Source organism: Hyla sarda, chromosome 8, assembly GCF_029499605.1.
Source record: "Hyla sarda isolate aHylSar1 chromosome 8, aHylSar1.hap1, whole genome shotgun sequence".
In the NCBI taxonomy this organism is placed as follows: Eukaryota; Metazoa; Chordata; class Amphibia; order Anura; family Hylidae; genus Hyla; species Hyla sarda.
In genome coordinates, this window is record NC_079196.1 from 137,079,966 (window position 1) to 137,099,109 (window position 19,144).

General features: G+C 44.7%; 2 protein-coding genes across 6 annotated transcripts in view; one reads left to right on the plus strand and one right to left on the minus strand.

Moving 5' to 3' along the window:
• The window catches only part of PGAP1 (post-GPI attachment to proteins inositol deacylase 1), a 1,221,194-nt gene that overhangs the window by 158,948 nt on the left and 1,043,102 nt on the right, over positions 1-19,144 (plus strand). The gene's annotated exons all lie outside the window — the stretch shown is intronic.
• On the minus strand, positions 11,393-18,556 carry LOC130284991 (uncharacterized). The gene is made up of 2 exons (XM_056536022.1): positions 16,107-18,556; positions 11,393-16,034 (listed from the first exon to the last, which is right to left on the minus strand). Exon 2 carries the CDS (start codon positions 12,966-12,968, stop codon positions 11,688-11,690), a length of 1,281 nt encoding a protein of 426 aa, XP_056391997.1. The 5' UTR covers positions 12,969-16,034; positions 16,107-18,556; the 3' UTR covers positions 11,393-11,687.

Here is a 19,144-nt window from a genome sequence, read left to right on the forward strand (position 1 = left end):
GCCGCATTGTAGATATTACCTGTGAGTCTTCTGGCTCAGGCTGGTAACGCAGGCCCCGCTCTACTTCTGTGTGTTGCCGGGATGGAAAACATGTGATGTCACTTCCTGTCGGAGAGACGAGGATCCAGTGGTAACCCTGGCTAAGCCTAAGGTTAAAGGGGTACTCCGGTGCTTAGACATCTTATCCCGTATCCAAACGCGGCACCCCGTTTGTAATCAGTCCCCTGAGCGTGTTCGCTCCGGGACTGATTACAGGCGACTACAGGGTGGGCGGCGTGTGAAGTCACGCCCCTGCCCCGTGTGATGTCACGCTTTGCACCTCAATGCAAGCCTTGCATTGAGGGGCGGAGCGTGACATCACACGGGGGAGTGACGTCACATGCCATCCGCCCTGTAGTAGCCAGTAATCAGTCCCAGAGGGAACACGCTCCGGGGACTGATTACAAACTGGGTGCCGCGTGCAAGATCATGGGGGTCCCCAGCGGCGGGACTCCTGCGATCAGGCAGCTTATCCCCTATCCTTTGGATAGGGGATAAGATGTCTAAGCACCGGAGTACCCCTTTAAAGGAGATATCTCTTGCAGAACTAGATCACCCATGACAGCACCCCTGGAGAGGACCTCCCACCGTAGGACAGGAATCCTGGATAAATTTGGACCTTCTCCTCTCCACCCTCAGTTCAGGTTTCCTGTCCTACGGATGGGAGGCCTGGGTTTTACTGACCTCCTTTTTTCCTTTTTCTTTTGAACTGCGGAACCTCCGTAGCTCCATATTGTGAGGGTTTTTTCCCGGCCGGTGTAAGACCCCATGGGGGCCGCCGGCAAGTCTGCTGTGGGGTCAGGCAGTGGTCCGGGGGCCAGATTCGGTGGTGTCCTCCTTCAGGGGGATACTGAGGAGCCAGCAGGTCGGGTGGCATGCTCTCCCGTCCCTTCTTGTCCTCTGGGTGCCCACGCACATGTGAATAGCGTTGCGGTGCACAGTGGTGAAGTCCTGCCCGGCATGCAGTGGGGGGACCGGTCCCTTCCAGGAGGCGCAGATTCAGCGCGTGCCAAAATTTAAAAGGGCCGTGGATTTCAGGACCCGGCGTCTGTTGTATCTCCTAGCGTCCGGAGATCCCGCTGACAGCAGCAGCCAGCTCCTGCGCCCGTGCAGGGCCCCATACTACAGTGACTTCAGAAGTTGGTGCCTGATTCTTGCTCCTGGCTGAAGACCTTCTATCCAGCATGCCTGATCCTGAGAAGGAAGGTGGACGTGCTAAATTCAAGAGCTCCAGCCCGGTATTACAGCTTAATTGGGAGAGACCTTTCCATACTTTTTTTTCATTTTTCCTTTTTCTTGCTAATTGGGGTTTATCATGTGCTTTGTTATAGGTAGATAAGAGACATAGGAAAGCATCATCTAAAACGCATGATAAGGAATGTGCACAGTGTAAAAAGCCGCTAGATTCCTCTTATAAAAGAGCCATCTGTCAGTCTTGTGTAGACTCCTTAGTTGCCCAAGAATAATCTTCATTAGCCCTATCCATCAGAAAGATGATTAAAGAGGAGCTCAAAAGTTCGCTACAGGACTTAGGTCTCACAAAACAAAAGGATACAGACGCTCTTCCAGCTCAGTTATCCCAATCCCCATTTCCTGAGTCTACTATAGGAGAAGGGGAGGTTTTATCTTCTGAGGAAGAAATTAAGGATTCTGATGCTATATCCTGGATTACTCGTGAGGATACAGAGCAACTAATCAAGGCTATCCGTATCACCATGAATATGGAGGAGAATAAAGAGCCTTTGTCGGCTGAGGATGCGCTCTATGAGGGTCTAGGTCCTAAAGATAGGCGCACTTTCAGCCTCCATAGCAAAGTGAAAGCCCTCATTGATAAAGAATTGTCAGCCGGATAAAAATTCTTACCTGACTAAACATCTTAAGAGAAAATATCCGTTTCAGGAAGATGTAACTAAAAATTGTGATAGAGCTCCCCTTATTGGTGGCAAAAATTTCTAAAAAGAAATAGCTTTGCCCTTTGAAGATCTTGTGCCCTCTCCGATCCTATGGATAGGAAAGCCGATTTGTTTAACAAAAAAACATGGGAAGTAGCAGCAGGTTCTCTTAGAGCATCAGTAGCTTGGGTGTGTGTATCCAGGTCCCTTAGGGTATGGTTAGCCCAACTTAAGTCCCATATAGAAAACAAAACCCCTAGGCAGGAATTTTAGAATCCTTTCCTGTGATTTCCAAGGCTGCTGATTTTTCTAGCCGATTCCTCTGTAGATCTTGTTAAAACCTCTGCTAGATCCGAAGCTCTGTCAAATTTAGCCAGGGGAGCTATCTGGCTTAGAACTTGGAAAGGGGATGTCACATCCAAGTCTAAACTTTGTGCTATTCCTTGTGCAGGTGGTCTTTTTTGGGCTACCTTTAGACGATATTTTAGTTACGGCCTCTGATAAAAACAAGGGATTCCCTGTTCCTTCCAGACAGTAGGGGTAGAGGCAGAGGTAGGCGGCCCTTTCAGGGGGGCCAAAATAGAAAATTTAGTGTGTCAGGGAGAGTTGAAGGGTTCCTCTTTAACCCCAATAGAGATTCCCGTCCCAAGGAGTCACAACAATGACACCTAGTAGGGGGACGTCTGTCCGGATTTGTGGAGGCTTGGAGAACTTTCTCTTCAAGCCCTGGGTCCAAAATACCATCTCTTGGGCACTCCTCCTGGAATTCAAAACCTTTCCCCTGGACAGATATTTCCCTACTGGAGTAATGACAGATCTGATGAAACAATTGGCAATGTGTCTAGAGGTCAAGTCCCTTTTGCAAAAGAGGGTTATTGTCCCAGTTCCCCGATTAGAGGAGAAGCAGGGTTTTTACTCCTCCCTTTTTTTCTAGTTAAAAAAAAAAAAAACCTCAGGAGCATTCAGGATAATAAGCAATCTCAAAGCCCTGAACAAATTCCTAACCTACAAAAATTCTGCATGGAATCAAACAAGTCAACCATCAGTCTTCTATTCCCAAATTGTGTGATGGCATCCATCGATTTAGAAGATGCTTATTACCACATCCCAATACATCCCTCACACCAGAAGTTCCTCAGAGTGGCAATGTTCATGGAAGGGAAGTGGGTCCACCTCCAGTATACAGCCCTACCATTTAGGGTATCACAGGCACCCAGAGTGTTTACGAAAGTAATGGCGGAGACAGTTGCCTTTATCAGAACAAAGGACATTCTTATAGTCCCATATCTGGACGACTTCCTATTGTGGCGAGTTCAGAAGATCTGCTTTTCCAACAGATAGTCAAAAATTTCCACCTCAGATTCCTAGGTTGGAACCTGAACCTAAAAAAAAATCCTGTCTTGTTCCCTCCAGGACCTGTCAGTTTTTGGGAATATCCCTAGACTCAACTTCTTGATATCAACCCTGCCGTCGGGGAAACAACTATCCCTCCAAGAGAAAGTACTGGATCTTTTTCTTTCCCACACTCATTTTTTCAGAGAAGCCATATCGGTATTGGGTCTCATGATAGCCGCCATTCCAGTAGTAAGGTGGGCTCAGTTCAGGTCAAGAGAACTACAGTTAAACATCCTATCCAATTGGAACGGGGAAAGTTCATCCTTAAACCAAAGGTTCCCTCTGTCTTCCAAAGCAAGACTCTCCCTCAGGTGGTGGCTAAACCCACAAAATCTTTCCAAAGGAGTTTTCTGGTTTCCCTCCTTACTGGTAAGAATGACTACAGATGCCAGCCCTTGGGGCTGGGGAGCTCATGTGGATCACAGTCTTCTCCAAGGAGAGTGGGATCCACATCTGGCTTCTTCCTATTCAAATTACAAGGAACTCTCAGCAGTCTTTCAAGCACTCCTTTGCCTGTCTCAACAAGTGAGGGGGAAGGATGTCCTAATCTATACAGACAACACAACTACGGTAGCATACCTCAACAGACAGGGGGGAACAAGATCCAAACTCATGGAATTAACATCTCAGATCTTCCTATGGGCAGAGCCCCTTGTTTTGTGAATACAAGCAGTGCATCTGAAGGGCAAAGAGAATACCTTAGCGGACTTTCTCAGCAGAAAAAAAATGAGCCAGTCAGAATGGTCCCTAAACCCAAAGGTCTTCAGCATGATACATCACAGATTTGGAGCGCTCTCAGTAGATCTATTTGCTTCAGAACTAAACAAAAAGCTTCCCAATTTTTATTCTCTAAATCCTCTGGATCATCCATCTGCGGTGGACACTTTCTCTCAGTCCTGGACATGGGGAGTAGGGTATGCTTTTCATCCCTTCCGCCTAATCTCAGCAGTCCTAAGGAAAATTCAACATGCTCAAGTCCTGCTCATTGCTCCCTTCTGGCCCAGAAGGCCCTGGTTTACCCTTCTGAGGACTCTGTGTGCCAACCTTGGATTCTCCCAGACAGGGAAGACCCCACTCTCTGGCAGGGTTCAGTTCTGCATCCTTTATCCCCACATTTACATTTCACGGCATGGATGCTGAAAGGCTAATTCTTAGGAGAGGCTTTACGGTTGGGGTAATTGATACTTTACTTGCAAACAGAAAGGAAATTACTTCAAAATTCTACCATAGATCTTGGAAAGCTTTTCTTAATTTTGCAGGTGATTGAGTAGATCCATTAGGTGAACCTAATATCCTGATCATTCTCATTTTTTTACAGAGAGGTTTAGAGTTAGGCCTCAGTCCTAATACTCTTAAATTTCTAATTTCTGCCCTCAGCTCCTTCTTAAACTATAAGTTAGCTGACCAACTTCTCATTAAAAGATTTCTGACAGGAGCCTCCAGACTCTGTCCTTCAACTAGGTCCTTAGTCCCTCCATGTCTCCTCCATTTGAGCCTTTAGAGTCTGTTTCTATTAAGGTTTTGACAATCAAGTTTACTTTTTCTTTTAGCAGTTACCACAGCTAGAAGGGTAGGTGAATCACATGCCTTCTCAGCCTTTTCTCCTTACACAAAAATTCTTGAGGATAGAGTTGTAATGATGACCACATTTCTTGCCTAAGGTGGTGTCTGATTTTCACCAAAATCAGGATGATATTCTCCCCTCTTCTGTGATAATCCTGTTAATGATCAAGAAAAATGTCTTCTTAATTTAGATGTTAGGAGGTGCTTAATCACAAATATTGATTCTACTAAAAGTTTTCGTTCATCAGAAAATCTTCTTCTCTCAGAGGCTATCGCATGTTGAAGGCAGCATCAACATACGATGCTTTTTTGTCGGGGCCATCGCATAAACTGCTATCCGGCAGCGCAGACTGTTTCAGCTGCTGCCGGATAGCCGTTTAAGGTGCCCCGTGTGGTTCGGTGGGTGTCACTCACCTGTACCGGCGCTCCGGACCGTCCTCCTTCGGGATCCCCTGCATCGCCGGCGCTCTCCATCGTCGTCATCCAATAGGAGCGGAGTGGTGTGCGCAGCGACGTGATGACTGCAATGAAGAGGCGCAGCAGAGACGGTCCGGGGACGCAGCGACATCGATGGAGGGCAACATCCAAGGCAGCGGTGAGCGGTGGGGACAGGTAAGTACTGTATAACCTCCTATACCAGTGCTCTTCAACCTGCAGACCGCCAGATGTTGCAAAACTGCAACTCCCAGCATGCCTAGACAGCCGTTGGTTGTCCGGGCATGTTGGGAGTTGTAGTTTTGCAACATCTGGAGGTCCGCAGGTTGGAGACCACTGTCCTATACTTTACATTGCACGGATCCCTCAACATACGAATGTTCCAACTAATGATCGTTCATTTGGAACAAATTACGATTGTATGTTGAGGGACCATTGTAAGGGAAAAGCTGCCTCTAGATCTACTATTAGAAGGTGGCTTAAACTTTCCATTAGCATGGCTTATGAGGCAAAGTGTCAGGATCCTCCTTCCTTTTTTAAAGCCCATTCCACAAGAGCGGTTGCAGCATCTTGGGCAGAGAAAGCGGACGCTTCCATAGACCATATTTGTAGGGCAGCCACCTGGTCATCTAGCCATACTTTTCTGAAGCACTATAGGCTACACCTGGAACCAGTTGCCGTTGTAAGTTTCGGTCGCAAGGTTCTTCAGGCTGCTGTCCCCCCCCCCCCCCCCCCCCCCCTAGTTATTTCTATTCTAGTCTCCAGGGGTGCTGTCATGGGTGATAGGGTAAAGATGCATTACTTACCGGTAATCTCTTTTTTGAGAACCCATGACAGCTCCCCTCGGATATCCCTCCCTTTTTATTTAGTACATTTTGTATTTTTTCTTGTGCATGTTGCTCTACCTCTTGCTCCATAGGAGTATAATGGAACCTAGGGTGGAGAGGAGGAGGTCCAAACTTATCAAGGTTTCTTGTCCCACGGTGGGAGGTCCTCTCCAGGGGTGCGGTCATGGGTTCTCGAAAAACAGATTACCAGTAAGTAATCCATCTTTCTGCCATTATGCCTGGGCTGCCAGAATATAATAGAGCAAATGGGACTCTCCCACGGTGCCCGGGTATTGCCGCTCCAGTCTTCTGCTACCATCTTCTTCCTGGCTGCCAGTGGTCAATGCGTCACACTGCGGCTTTAAATGCCGGCCACTGCGATGTCCTGCAGCAGTGTGATGCATTGAGTTCCTGTTCAGGAGCTAAGTTTATCCAAGACAAACTTCTTGATTACCTGTTGGCCTGTACATCCCCCGCATACTTGCAACGGCGCCACTGAGGCCATCTGTACACCCACAGCGAATCAGTCGTAGTGCAGCTGATGCCGATTGTGAGGAAGACTGCTCACATACACTCATATTGCTATACACCAGTAATAAGTGTATAATATTTCTAGAGAGAAAGTCACACAACATTAAATGGGCACTGTCAGATATAGAAGCATTTTATGTTGCATGTCTTGGCAAAATAGTTTTTCTAATATACTACTTGAAAATGTTTTCACATTTTATTATAGAAAACTGCCTCTGAAAATTCCACTACTAGGGGTCCCCGAACCTCCTGGGACTCAGTCCCACAGCAGCATGAAGGTGTCCAAGGGTCATGGACACAATATGGCTTATTGACAAGGCTGCAGGAGGAACACAGCTTGCAGCATCACTGCTGTGACACAGTTATACCAAACATGTGCCTCCAACTGTTGCAAAACTACAACTCCAAGCCTGTCTGGACAGTCAAAGGATGTCTAGAATAGACTACTAGAATAGTTACAGGACTGCCAAAGGATGACACACATGAGAAACCAGATAGAAAATGTCTGCACAAAAAACTACTGTACTTTCAGCACTAAACCTGTGCACTAATTTAGGAAAATCTAAGTTACTCTCACCATATTGTCTTTAGTGGTAGAGTACAGGCAATCTCTAATAATCTTGTGTGTGTGTGTGTGTGTACAGCATGAAACCAGAGGAAAGGGTTAGAGATCAGGGCTGCCAGGCTCCAAGAGCAGTGAGTCAGCAGAGGGAGAGCGAAGAGTCATCACAGTGCAGGCAAGCGAGGGACACGCTCCCTCCCTTTTGAGACATTTGAAAAGACATTGTGCAGCTGTAAAATGGAATTTTTTAGTGAAATATCTGTGATAAAGACATAAAAAGTCATATAGAAAAAAAAACTTTAAATATGAATCAGGCCTGAGCCTGCATATACAGTCATGGCCGTAAATGTTAGCACCCCTGAAATGTTTCTAGAAAATTAAGTATTTCTCACAGAAAAGGATTGCAGTAACATGTTTTGCTATACATATGTTTATTCCCTTTGTGTGTATTGGAGCTAAACCAAAAAAGGAGCAAAAAAGAAAATTGGACATAATGTCACACCAAACTCCAGAAATGGGCTGGACAAAATTATTGGCACCCTTTCAAAATTGTGGATAAATAAGATTGTTTCAAGCATGTGATGCTCCTTTTAACTCACCTGTAATAGGCAAGTAATAGGTGTGGGCAATATAAAAATCACACCTGAAAGCAGATAAAAAGGAGAGAAGTTCACTTAGTCTTTGCAATGTGTGTCTGTGTGTGCCACACTAAGCATGGACAATAGAAAAACAAGTGTCTGAGGACTTGAGAACCAAAATTGGGGAATTTTCTTTTTTTTTTAACAATCTTAACCCCTTAAGGGCCAGGCCATTTTACACCTTAAGGACCAGAGTGTTTTTTGCAAATCTGACCACTGTCATTTTAAACATTAATAACTCTGGAATGCTTTTAGTTATCATTCTGATTCCGAGATTGTTTTTTCGTGACATATTCTACTTTAAGTTAGTGGTAAAATTTTATGGTAACTTGCATCCTTTCTTGGTGAAAAATCCCCAAATTTGATTAAAAAAAATGAAAATTTAGCATTTTTCTAACTTTGAAGCTCTCTGCTTGTAAGGAAAATGGATATTCAAAATATATATTTTTTTTGGTTCACATATACAATATGTCTACTTTATGTTTGCATCATAAAATTTATGAGTTTTTACTTTTGGAAGACACCAGAGGGCTTCAAAGTTCAGCAGCAATTTTGAAATTTTTCACAAAATTTTCAAACTCTGTATTTTTCAGGGACCAGTTCAGTTTTGAAGTGGATTTGAAGGGTCTTCATATTAGAAATAACCCATAAAAGACCCCATTATAAAAACTGCACCCCCCAAAGTATTCAAAATAACATTCAGTAAGTGTATGAACCCTTTAGGTGTTTCACAGGAATAGCAGCAAAGTGAAGGAGAAAATTCAAAATCTTCATTTTTTTACACTCGCATGTTCTTGTAGACCCAATTTTTGAATTTTTGCAAGGGGTAAAAAGGAGAAAATTTTTACTTGTATTTGAAACCCAATTTCTCTCGAGTAAGCACATACCTCATATGTCTATGTTAATTGTTCAGCGGGCGCAGTAGAGGGCTCAGAAGGGAAGGAGCGACAAATGGTTTTTGGGGGGCATGTCACCTTTAGGAAGCCCCTATGGTGCCAGGACAGCAAAAAAAACACAAGGCATACCATTTTGGAAACTAGACCCCTCAGGGAACGTAACAAGGGGTAAAGTGAACCTTAATACCCCACAGGTGATTCACGACTTTTGCATATGTAAAAAATATATATATTTTTTACCTAAAATGCTTGGTTTCCCAAAAATTTTACATTTTTAAAAAGGGTAATAGCAGAAAATACCCCCCAAAATGTGAAGCCCAATTTCTCCCGATTCTGAAAACACCCCATATGGGGGTGAAAAGTGCTCTGCTGGCGCACTACAGGTCTCAGAAGAGAAGGAGTCACATTTGGCTTTTTGAAAGCAAATTTTGCTCTGGGGGCATGCCGCATTTAGGAAGCCCATATGGTGCCAGGACAGCAAAAATAAAAACCCACATGGCATACCATTTTGGAAACTAGACCCCTCGGAATGTAACAAGGGGTAATTTGAACCTTAATACCCTACAGGTGTTTCACGACTTTTGCATATGTAAAAAAATATATTTTTTTTTTACCTAAAATGCTTGTTTTCCCAAAAATTTTACATTTTTAAAAAGGGTAATAGCAGAAAATACCCCCCAAAATTTGTAACACAATTTCTCCCGAGTACGGCGATACCACATATGTGACCCTAAACTGTTGCCTTGAAATACGACAGGGCTCCAAAGTGAAAGCGCCATGCGCATTTGAGGCCTAAATTAGGGACTTGCATAGGGGTGGACATAGGGGTATTCTACGCCAGTGATTCCCAAACAGGGTGCCTCCAGCTGTTGTAAAACTCCCAGCATGCCTAGACAGTCAACTGCTCTCTGGCAATACTGGGAGTAGTTGTTTTGCAACAGCTGGAGGCTCCGTTTTGGAAACAGTGGCGTACCAGACATTTTTCATTTTTATTGGGGAGGGGGGTTGTATAGGGGTATGTGTATATGTAGTGTTTTTTACTTTTTTATTTTATGTTTTGTTAGTGTAGTGTAGTGTTTTTAGGGTAGAGTCGCACAGGCGGGGGTTCACAGTAGTTTCTCGCTGGCAGTTGGAGCTGTGGCAGAAAATTTGCCACAGCTCAAACTTGCAGCCGGATACTTACTGTAATCCTCCGCCCATGTGAGTGTACCCTGTATGTTCACATTGGGGGGGGGGGGGGGGGGACACATCCAGCTGTTGCAAAACTACAACTCCCAGCATGTACGGTCTATCAGTGCATGCTGGGAGTTGTAGTTTTGCAACAGCTGGAGGCACACTGGTTGTGAAACACCGAGTTTGGTAACAAACTCAGTGTTTTGCAACCAGTGTGCCTTCAGCTGTTGCAAAAGCTACAACCCCCAGCATGTACGGACAGCGGAAGGGCATGCTGGGTCTTGTAGTTATGCAACAGCTGGAGGCATACTACTTTAGCTGGGGATGCTGGGGATTGTAGTTATGCAACAGCTGGAGACACACTGGTTTGCTACTTAACTCAGTGTGCCTTCAGCTGTTGCAAAACTACAACTCTCAGCAGTCAGACAGCCAACGGGCATGCTGGGAGTTGTAGTTATGCAACCACCAGATGCACCACTACAACTCCCAGCATGCACTTTAGCTGATTGTGCAAGCTGGGAGTTGTAGTTATACAACAGCTGAAGGTACACTTTTCCATAGAAAGAATGTGCCTCCAGCTGTTGCAAAACTACAAGTCCCAGCATGCCCATAAGGGAATGCTGGGAGTTGTGGTGGTCTGCCTCCTGCTGTTGCATAACTACAGCTCCCAGCATGCCCTTTTTGCATGCTGGGAGCTGTTGCTAAGCAACAGCAGGAGGCTGTCACTCACCTCCAACGATCCAGCTGCATCAGGTCAGTCCCTCGTCGTCGCCGCCGCCGCTGCTCCTGGGGCCCCGATCCCAACAGTGATGCCGGGGATCGGGGTCCCCAGCTCCCGGGGTGCACGTCCCGCACCCGCTCACGTCCTCCGGAAGAGGGGCGGAGCGGGTTGCGGGAGTGACACCCGCAGCAGGCGCCCTGATTGGTCCAGCGACTGAATTGTCCAGCGATCTGCGGCCATTGCCGACATGGGGGGTCATCATGACCCCCCTGGGCGATATGCCCCGATGCCTGCTGAACGATTTCAGCAGGCATCCGGCTCCGCTCCAGATGGTTGCGGGGGGCCGGTAAAACACATGACGTTCTCATACGTCATGTGTCCTTAAGGACTCGAAAATGGAGATGTATGAGAACGTCATGTGTCCTTAAGGGGTTAAGGTTACAAGTCCATCTCCAGAGATCTAGATTTGCCTTTGTCCACAGTGCGCAACATTATCAAGAAGTTTGCAACTCATGGCACTGTAGCTAATCTCCCTAGGCGTGGACGATAGAGAAAAAATTGAAAGGTGTCTGAAAGGTATAACTTTATAATCTACTCAGTACCCCTGGTACTGGTTCTCTGTCTTTTCTGTACCCCTGGTACTAGGTCCAATTTGGCTTAAGGCTTGTACTGGCCAGGAGAGCGTCTTGTCAGGTGTGGAAAAAATACATGCACACAAGATGCCGTCTAAGTACGCTCTGTTTTACTATTTGCCAACGTTCATATATATATACCATGTTGCTTAATAGTTACAAGTCAGCAGAACACAAGAACAGGATGTACGTGCACAACAGTTAGGAATCAGCAGTTGAGAAAACGAGAAGTACGATACGAGCCTTGCGGTTACAAACGGCAGAATCAAGATATATCATACAAGATTACAGAATTAAGATACACATCATACAACATTACAGATCTGTATTATTCTATCAAGACTCTTGTACCCTTCAATCCCCTCTTAAAACCAGTTGTCACTTTAGACAACTTGGTTTTTCTTGTTTTCTATTTTCTTTTGAAAAGTCTTTATGTAGGCAGTATAGCCTTCTGCCGAGTGACGGTGAAGTAGAGGGACTTGGGTGTCTGATGAGGTGGAGAGGAGGATTTTAGTATCTGCAGCAGGTCTTGGCTTGCAGCGTTTCATACATAAGAAAATAAGTTTTATTGATACATATACTATAAGGGCAATGACAGTAATGTGTATTATGAGCTGCAGAACGCCCCCTATCCATCCTCCTACGCCCTTGAGCCAGGTAGCGGGATTCAATATTGAAAAGGTATCCCCCCACCACTTATCCCTGTTGATTTCATTGTCTTTGGCATATTTGTCCCTCAATTTTTGTATGTTCTCAAGCTGGTGGTGCATCTGAATTGTTCCTGAAGTGTCTATGTAATGGCAACAAGTAGGACCTATGATTTGACACATCCCTCCTTGAGCTGCTGTGAGATAGTCCAAGACTATTGCGTGTTGGTTAGTCACTATCATCAGTTGATTTTGCACGGACACAGAGGTATTAGTAATTTCTAAAATGTCATATATTTGGTCATCGAGGTAGTTAGTGGCTTCGACTAACTTATCCCATATTTGCATCACCATTGGATATATAAAAATGGTGCTAAAAAGCTTGTTGGTTATTCCCATTTGTACAACATGTGGCCTACCGTTTTCCCTTTCTTTGTTATCTGCTGCTCTTCGGTATAACATATGTTTAGGAGCTGCTCTCATGTCAATGTCGTCGTTGGATATGACAAAGGTGGAGGGGGTAAGTCTAGCTAGGGTGCATGTGCCTTTGACCCCTACCGGCAACCACTTGTAGGCTTCCCTACCATATACCCAATAGATGTCTCGTGGGAGCTCCCAGAAAGAGGAATGTTGATTGATAAGTTTATTAACTATGTCAATGAGTCTAGAGGCATTTGTTAAGTAACACCAGGAAGGTATCTGCCCTAATCTACCGCAGTAGCCCACATCTGGGTTATTACATATTGGATCAGTAAGTTGGTATTCTGACGTGTCATTGCATGGTTGGTGTCCTGTTATATTATAGCAGTCTACGTCTTGAGTAGCCTGAGTAAAGAGGGTGTTATTTGGCCATTTTGGGTCATGTAAGTACCTTTCTATCTGGCTGGGCTTAAGAAGATCAGTACTTGCGGATGTCCTGTGAAAACTAACTTTTATCCCTTCCGTGGGGATCTCTCCTAGGTCTAATATATGTGTGACTACTCGAGTTACCCAGGAACCCCCTTTGAAGACCAACATTTGGTGTGGTCCTGGGCCTGGGCTGCTTAAGTTTCCCTGCCACCATGGCTGCCCCACCCATCCTACTATAGGAATACCCACTGAGGTGTTTCAGTTCTTTGCATATGGTGTCTCATTGTCAGCAAGCATGTCAAAACAGTCTCCCTGAAATAATTCATATGAGGGCACAGGGATAGCAAAGTAGGGCATGCTTTGGGCAGACACAGGGGCATGGGTGCATATCCAACAATCCTTTGCAGTGAGGTTTTGTGCTAACATTATATGGTGTTTCATGAACTTATTGTTTGGGTGTCTCTCTAATTCATTCTGTAGAGTCACCGTGGGGTGTATCAAAGTCAATAAAGTCATTAATGCAAACATCAGGAGACTTAGTTTCTTCAACCATCTGCCAGAACAAGGCCAGGGCATCAGCGGGTACATCTTTCGGTAGGCTTTCAAGGTCAGGGCTGTCTGCCCCCGTTATTACCTCCTTTGGGTGATGTTGAACGAGTTTGATCCGAGAGGCGTGGATCCAAGAAGGGCTGTCTTCCGTGAGAACCGCCGTCCTCTTCACGGCAACAACTGTGGTTGGGGGTCCAAAGGTGAAGTCTCCGGGCTTCTTTCCTTTCGACAGAGTCTTAACCAGGACAGTGTCGCCTTCCTGGAACTGGTGTGTTGGTTCCTGTGGGAGAGAAGGAGAATTACAGACAACATTTTGTTCTACTTTATCAAGGGTTTGGATGAGGTCTGTGACATATTGTTCCCTTATCTGGTCGAGGTCCCCTTCTTCTGTTATAAGTGGTCGTTGGGCCCATGGAGTCGGGAAAGGCCTACCCATGAGAATCTCAAAAAGGGGAGAGTTTTAAAGTCTTATGGGGGGTCTTTCTAATTTCTGAGAGTATGATGGGAAGGACTGGTTTCCACTTCTCAAAGGTGCTCCCTGTGGCCTACTCCGTGGAAATGAGCAATAAAACTGTGGCACTGTGTTGGGGTATGCATGGTTTCCCCTCTTTGTAGATCAATCCTGTTACAGGATTTTTCTGCAATACTGGATAACACCAATCATATTCCTCTTGTTTGGGAACAGAGGACTGAAGAGAGAGAAGAAGTTGTGTGTCTACGAGTGAAGGAGGTGTAAGAACTGGTAACATCAGTGAGACAGGTTGTTGTGTAGCAGCCAGTTTGGCGGTGTGGTCTGCTAGAGCATTGCCCTTTGAAATGTGATCAGTCCCACGTGTGTGTGTCCTGCAGTGAATGATGACTGATTGTGATGGTAGGGTAAGTGCATGTAAATGGTGACAGGTTTCTTAGCAAAAAGTGTACAGGCTCTTGTGAGGGCGATGAGTTCTGTAGCTTGTGCGGACTTATAGGGGATGGACTGGGCCTTGAGGACAATGTCAGGTAATTGGACAATAGCATAACTGGCATGGTAAACATTGTCATTGGGGCGTGTACATGACCCATCTACAAAGACTTCTGGAGCATCAGGTATGGGCACTGAAGAGAGGTCGGGTCTGTGTGAGGCGTCAGTGTGGATGACTTGCAAGCAGTCGTGTATGTCCGGCATCACATCATCATGAATTTTCAGGCCAACTAGTGCGCAGGGCCAGATGTAGGGGAGGCATACACCATTTTCAAGGATGGATTACTGAGGAAAATTGCCTCATATCCAGAGAGCCGTTGTGTTTACATGTGTTGTGTATGTAGGCCTTTAAGGAGAGAGATAACATCATGAGAAGTGTACAAGGTAGTGTCATGTCCTAAAGTAAGGGTGGTAGCTTGTTCAACAATCATAGCACAGGCAGAAAGAGCTCGCAGACATGCCGGCATCCCCTGTACGGAGACGGGCATCACCTTTGAGAAAAAAGCACAAGGATGCAGTTTGCCTCCGTGAAATTGTGTCAGCACACCCGCCATGGTTTTACAATTGTCTCGTGCATACATGTGGAAAGGCAAATTGTAATCTGGGAGACCTAGCCCTGGACTCGTTATTAAAAGATTTGTACATTTATGAGGACCATTTGATTAGATCTGGTTTGCCTGATAGGGTTGCATCTCTATGAGCAGTCGGGAATCCACTGTCTGCAGTAGTTTATCATACCCAAGAAAGATTGCATTTCCTTCTGGGCGTGCGGGGTGACCAGGCCCGCTACAGACTGGACTCTAGACTTGCTCAACTCCATTTTGGCAGAACAAAACCCAGATATTCAACCTGTTCACAACACCATCCTCAAGGCAGGCCTCCTCAGAGAAACTACACAGTAACAAATCATCAACATTTTGGAGGAGAACAGAACCCTGGGGGGTGTGCCATGATTTTATAAAGGCTTGGAGGACAATGCTGAACACAACTGGTGAATCAGCATACCCCTGGGGCATTCTACACCAGGTTAACTGTAGTCCCTCAAAGGAAAAAGCAAAAAGGAGTCTGGTCTCTTTGTCCACTGGGATCGAGAAGAAAGCATTCTTCAGATCGAGGACAGAAAAATGAGTTGCCTGTGCTGGGATTGATGACAACAGGTGAGTGACATCAGGAACTATAGGGGCAATAGGCACAATTAGTCTGTTGATGGCTCTCAAGTCTGGTACAAAACAGACAGTACCATCGGGTTTGGGGACCGGATTAATTGGAGTGCAGTAGGGAGAGACAGTATGTTCTAAAACTCAAGTGTGTAGGAAATGTTTGATCATAGGGCGGATACCTTTGATTTTTTTCCCGTGACAAGGGGTACTGTTTTTGGTAGACCGGGAGGATGTCTGGTTTGAGTCTTGCCTTGTATGGTGTACAGTCAATGTGTCCTACATCATGGTCACCATGTGACCAGACAATGGGGTCTACCTCAGGTGGGACTTGGGTCGGGGACATAACAGGATAATGTCCAGCAGGATAGTACCCTGCAGGTGTGACTATGGGTGCGAGGTCAGACGTGACATGTAACCTGGACTGGGATGAAGTGATATGTAATTTGAGTTTACATATGAGGTCTCTTCTCAGGAGGTTTACAGGGCATTCAGGTATGATGCGAAAGGAAGGGAAGGTTAAATGGTCACCCTCGGGGCATTGTGTATACAGGTGCTATGAACATACTCAATTTCAAACAGTAGACATATATATATACGCATATATACATATATACATATACACATGCACATACACACATATCCCCTGAAAAACAAAATTGCACCAGATCCGAAGAAGAAGCTGTCATGCTCCCTGTAAACCCCGCCTTACTCCTCCCAAACCTCTGTGTCACCAGTCACCGCCCCTTTGAGTCTGGCTTCTTGTCTTTCCCCAGTTCTGGTCAGTCACCATGAAACATCTATTATCACATGTGTTACTGACAGTGTTACATAACATCAAGAGACATACAAGAAACATAACATGTAACAATACCGACATTTACAAATACTTAGCGTACAACACACAGGGCCCACATTCTCACCAAAGATATAAAAATAAGTGTACACAGCTCTCTCAAAAATTTGAAAAATAATTATCTCCAATGCGCATTGTTTATAATCCAGTAAACCATTAGCTTGATTGTAAATGCCTAAAGTAATATTTATCAATTAAATAGTGATCACTTTTTATATTTATTTTATCTTCTTGGCCAAATTTCTTCTGTTATTACTCCTGTAATATAATCAGACAATTAATCGCATTTCCTGATACATTTCATTTTTTTTTGGCATCAACCCTGTGTTACTGTGAAGGCAAGAAATAAAAGAAAAATATATTCACGTGGTATTAAATTGAACTATTTGATGATTTTTCATTAAACACCATTTTCATTACAACACAACAGCTTCACAGGGAAAACATTCACTGGTCATTTTCTATACACTCCTGATTCTATACACCTCACACATATATAACATACTTTATATCATAAGAACCATCCTATAAACGCCATCATATGACCACATACACAGGGCTTTCCAAGCGATTTACCACATCACTCCATTCCATAGCATTGAACACTCATCTTCACTTCATTTATTCCAGCAGTGTCAGCTCTGCTCATCCTACATTCCTCACACTGCTTCACATGCTTTCTCCTTCACAAATCACCTGCTTCTCCACCAAATCGTTGAGTCTCTATTTCTGACAACAATCTCTAATCCTATCAAACAATTTACACAGCCCTGCATCATAACGCCAACATGCTGTGAACCTTTCCCAAAATTCAGTAACAGTTTCACCTAGTTTTTGTTTGCATGCCACAGCAATAGGCAGTGATGATTTTGGTTCCTCTTTTAATTCTCTCCATATACGCTCTCTACCCTTCTCGAGATTACAAATGTAGTTGTTAGAGTGGGGGTCAGGTGGTATTTATCATTGGCCCCCTCCCTTGGGAATGGGCTGGAGTCCTTCATGAATTCTGACCAACCAACTATATCATCTACCCACGGATTCACTAAGTCCCATCTTGTAGGGCTAACTCGGGCCACATAAGCCTTACATGTTTCACCGGGAAGGGGAGGAGGATAGGACTTAGATGATTTGGAACCCATGTTCAGTAATTGGTGCAAAGCCTCAATCTCTGGATTTGGCTGTATTGAACTCTGATGGCTCCGACAATTCCTCTCAACAGATTAGGGATTCTCTGATTTAATTGCACCAATCACTGAGCATGCACGGTATCTCTGAACAAACTGTCACTTGCTTTCACCACATCCCGGGTCAACAAGTTACCTCTAGCCGGGAGGGTGGGGCGTCTTACAGATGTTTTGAGAACCAGCAGATTATTACTATTATTATTATTATTATTATTATTATAACAGTTATATGCACCTTATTCTATACATTAAAGCAATGTTAGTATACTCACGTGTCTTCTTAAGCGTAAGGGGAAAAAAAAGGAAGTTACAAGTAAAACACTAAACAGAACTAAACAGAAATACAAGAAGTTTTTTGTAAGCGTTAAGCCAAATTGAAACAAGACAACCACCCTGGATTGTCAAATTACTCTTAGTTCCTCATTTCCCCTGTTCCCTGAACAGAAGGCAAGTACTGTAATACTGTGTCCCAGACACGATATGAAAATAACTCTTATACTTACTGGAATCGAGACGTGGCCAGTGCCCCCCGGGTCGACAATACCACACAAGGATATGGTTCTTACCGGTCCGGAGGATGACCCTCTCGACCCCGGACTGAGCCCCCAGCTGAAAGGTATAACTTTATAATCTACTCAGTACCCCTGGTACTGGTTCTCTGTCTTTTCTGTACCCCTGGTACTAGGTCCAATTTGGCTTAAGGCTTGTACTGGCCAGGAGAGCGTCTTGTCAGGTGTGGAAAAAATACATGCACACAAGATGCCGTCAAAGTACGCTCTGTTTTACTATTTGCCAACGTTCATATATATATACCATGTTGCTTAATAGTTACAAGTCAGCAGAACACAAGAACAGGATGTACGTGCACAACAGTTAGGAATCAGCAGTTGAGAAAACGAGAAGTACGATACGAGCCTTGCGGTTACAAACGGCAGAATCAAGATATATCATACAAGATTACAGAATTAAGATACACATCATACAACATTACAGATCTGTATTATTCTATCAAGACTCTTGTACCCTTCAGTGTCAGGATAGTCCGGATGGTGGATAAGCAGCCTTAAACAAGTTCCATATATATTCAAGCTGTTCTGCAGGCTCAGGGAGCATCAGTGTCAGTGCAAACTATCCGTCAACATTGAAATGAAATGCTATGGCAGGAGACCCAGGAGGACCCCACTGCTGCAAGACTACATTTTGCCAAAATGAACTTGAGTAAGCCAAAATCCTTCTGGGAAAACATCTTGTGGACAGATGAGACAAAGATAGAGCTTTTTGGTAAAGCATATCGTTCTACTGTTTACCGAAAATGGAGTGAGGCCTACAGAGAAAAGAACACAGTACCTACAGTGAAATATGGTGGAGGTTCAATGATGATTTGGGGATGTTCTGCTGCCTTTGGCACTGGGTGCCTTGAATGTGTGCAAGGCATCATGAAATCTGAGGATTACCAACAGTGTCAGAAATCTGGGTTTGCGTCCGAGATCTTGGGTCCAACAGCAGCACAATGACCCCAAACATACGTCAAAAAGCACCTAGAAATGGATGGCAACAAAGCACTGGAGAGTTCTGAAGAGTGCAGATCTAAATCCCATTGAACACCTTTGGAGAGATCTTAAAATTTCTGTTGGGAA